Below are 3,119 nucleotides of genomic sequence, written 5' to 3'. Positions count from 1 at the left end.
TTCTGGTTCTGGTTCTGGTTCGGCTCAGACTTTGAGTCTTGTTCTGACTCTGAAGACACACAGGAGGCTCCGTGCACAGCTCCTCTCCACCAATCACCGTGCAGCTCGGTGTCACGTGCTCATCTTGTTTACTACACGGTAGGAAAATGACCCAGAGGCTGATGGGAAAACCAGGAGAGGACTACAAGCAGGGATCAGGATTCGGTCCGGAGTTCTGCTCAGAGGTTTGAGGAAAAATGGGGTGTTGTTGCCATGGAAACAGATGATGGCGTGATCTATCTATCTATCTATCTATCTATCTATCTATCTATCTATCTATCTATCTATCTATCTATCTATCTATCTATCTATCTAATTAACTAACTGACTGAATACATTTATAACTAAGTAGCTATCTAACTTATAAACTGGCTAATTAATTACCTATTTAATTATAATTAGCTAGCTAACAAACATGTTTAATTATTTAACAGCACAGAGTTTTAGGTTATGTTCTGTACAGCACAGTTATCATTATTAATCTTATATATATATATATATTGTGTGTGTGAACCTACATTCGCTGCTGGTACTAACTAACTAACTAACTAACTAACTAACTAACTAACTAACTAACTAACTAACATCGTGTCACATGGTGTCATCTCTTCACTCTCATCTCAATCTGGTTTCCCTCCAGTCTGATCCATTCCAGGTCTTGGTGGAAACCAGTTTCTCCCTGTCACTACACACACACACACACACACACACACACACACACACACACACACACACACACACACACACACACACACACACAGGCACGTTCTTCCAGTGTCAGTCTCATTGAGCAGCAGAGGATTCCTGGAGCTGCTGCAGCTCCTCTGGTTGTTTGTGTTGGAGCTTCAGACTCTGCAGGTAGGTGCTGCAGCTGCTGCTGCAGCTGCTGCTGCAGCTGCTAGACGTGGTGGAGAAACTCTGAGGCTTTCCTTTGCTCCTTCCAGCTGTTTTCTGCTTGTTTTCCTGTTCGGTTGGAGCAGAGAAACTTCTGCCTGCAGAGGAAACGCTTGCAAGATTCAGATTCCAGTTGTTGATGTCAGGCTTTTATTGTGAAGGGCTGTTGGGCTGTGATTGGCTGGCAGCTGCTGCTGGTGGAGGTGTGATTTATGGGGAAAACAAGTCGGTCAGTTAACTCAGACGATCATAACCATGGCGACCTGAAAGACAGAGGCAAGTTGATGAGGCGAGGAGCTGAAGCTTCCTGTTCCTTCTGCTCCAGCAGAGGGTTGGTGAAGCTTCAGTGTCACTGTGAGGTCAGAGGTCAGCGATCTGGTGCTCAGCTCAGCCATGGTGGAGTTGACTCAGAGTTGGCTCTGGTTCCTCTCTGCGTTAATCACCAGGCGAAGCTCTTAAAGCTGCAGGAACCTCAGCAGCGTTTGTGAAACCCGACATGATGATGTCACAGCCCCGCCTCCAACCCAAAGCCTGTCGATGCTGCTGATGTTAAACTAGAGCCAGGACTTCAGCCAGCCTGCTAATTTAGATTAATTACATAGATTTTAATTTGTTAAAAAGTTTGACACAATAAAATTTGTCTTTGTTTTTTTTACATACAAAAATACCAAGGCGGAACCTTTGTATTCACCAGTTGCTGGTACAACTGTAAATCTGAGACACACCCACATCACTAGCAGCAGCAGTGGAAACGGGTTCTCTTAATTTCTGCTTTTATGTGATCTGATTGGACGCTGGAAAACACGACTGCCGTGTTCGAGTTGAGCTAAAAGCAGTTAGCCTATCAGTGAAGCTATGCTAGCCTAAAATAGCATCTCAATGCTAACAGGTAGCAGTTAATGCTAATATCAGCATCTATAGTCCACATTTCTAAAGAAGCTCCATGAACAGATGGAAAAACACTTTTATCTGATCTGACTATAAATATGTTCAACTCCGACTGAGAGTGATTTTAAAATGAAACTGTTGCTGATTTTGTTGGTTAAAAGCAATTTATTAATTACAGACCCTGAAATAAACCCAATAAAATGTAAATTTAGTCTGACTTCTAGTTTATTACTTTGCAGATTTTAATAGTTTTGTTCATCTTCATAAAGAAACATGGAGAGAAATGTGAACAATACACACAGGTTCACACGTTAACTAAGAGACCTGTGTGTCTGCTGCTGGGTGTCAAACATGCAGAAACACGACTGGAGGAGGTCGATGTGCCGCATGACGCCCATATATGGCTGCAGCTTCCTGTCAGTGACTCCAGAAACAAGATGACTTGTGATATTTTCTTTTCCTCTGCAGACATGATGCCCAACACTCGTCTGGGAAAACGCTCGCCGTTCGGAGCGCTGGTCGGCCCCGAGACCACCAGGCCCGGCGTCATCATGGCAACAGGGCCGCAGGGCATCAGCAGGGTCAGAGGTCACAGCGACCTAAAGGTGAGAGAGGAAAGGTCAGAATGGTTTCTGTCAGTTCCTGCTGGCCTCTGAACACCTGGCTCCTCTCAGGTGATCTTCCAGTGTGGCGGCGCAGGCGACCCCCAGGCCGTGTCTACGTCCTGCGGCAGGTCCGTCTCCACTTGCATCAACGTCCCCAGAAGGTTAGGCTCCGCCCCCTCTGTCTGTCTTTCGCTAGTAAACATCCTCTCACCCATGATGCTCTGCTGCAGCCGCACTGCGCCACAGGAAGTGGACATGGACGAGCTAATGGCCGCCATGGTGCTGAGCAGCCTGTCCTGCAGCCCGCCGCAGGGCTCCGCCCACAAAGACACGGCAGGTAAACAACAACAGAAACACAAAACAAAAGTAATGAAAGTAATTCCTGACTCCCTTCCTGTTTCCTGTTTCAGCTCCTTTGATGGACGCCGGCGCCATTGAGCTCTCGGACAGCGGCAGCAGCGGCTACTGGAGCGTCGATCCCAGAAGCCCCGCCCCTTCCTCGCCAACAGACGAAGCCGGAGGCGGGTCGGCCACGCCCCCCGACGAGGGCTTGGACATGGAGCTGGACCAGGTTCTGTTTGAAGAACCGGCGCCACGGAAACGCAGGGTGAGCATGACCAGACGGTGGCGGTCAGACGGCGGTCAGATGGTCAGATGGCGGTCAGACGGCGGTCTGACGGTCAGATGGCGGTC

At 47.9% G+C, this 3,119-nt stretch overlaps 1 protein-coding gene across 1 annotated transcript in view; it reads left to right on the top strand.

Annotated features, from left to right (window-relative positions):
* Positions 1–2,047: 2,047 nt before the first annotated feature.
* LOC103460120 (zinc finger protein 395-like) overlaps positions 2,048–3,119 on the top strand; it is a 3,426-nt gene continuing 2,354 nt past the window's right edge. Inside the window, exons 1-4 of the mRNA XM_017303089.1 lie at positions 2,048–2,426; positions 2,496–2,587; positions 2,657–2,763; positions 2,837–3,116. Of these exons, the coding sequence (XP_017158578.1) occupies positions 2,259–2,426; positions 2,496–2,587; positions 2,657–2,763; positions 2,837–3,116 (647 nt within the window). The 5' untranslated portion in view covers positions 2,048–2,258. The remainder of the gene's footprint in view (positions 2,427–2,495; positions 2,588–2,656; positions 2,764–2,836; positions 3,117–3,119) is intronic.

This window comes from Poecilia reticulata, unplaced genomic scaffold (assembly GCF_000633615.1).
Source record: "Poecilia reticulata strain Guanapo unplaced genomic scaffold, Guppy_female_1.0+MT scaffold_181, whole genome shotgun sequence".
NCBI lineage: Eukaryota > Metazoa > Chordata > Actinopteri > Cyprinodontiformes > Poeciliidae > Poecilia > Poecilia reticulata.
The sequence above is the reverse complement of the archived record's forward strand: the minus strand, read 5'-3'. Positions and strand labels throughout refer to the sequence as shown.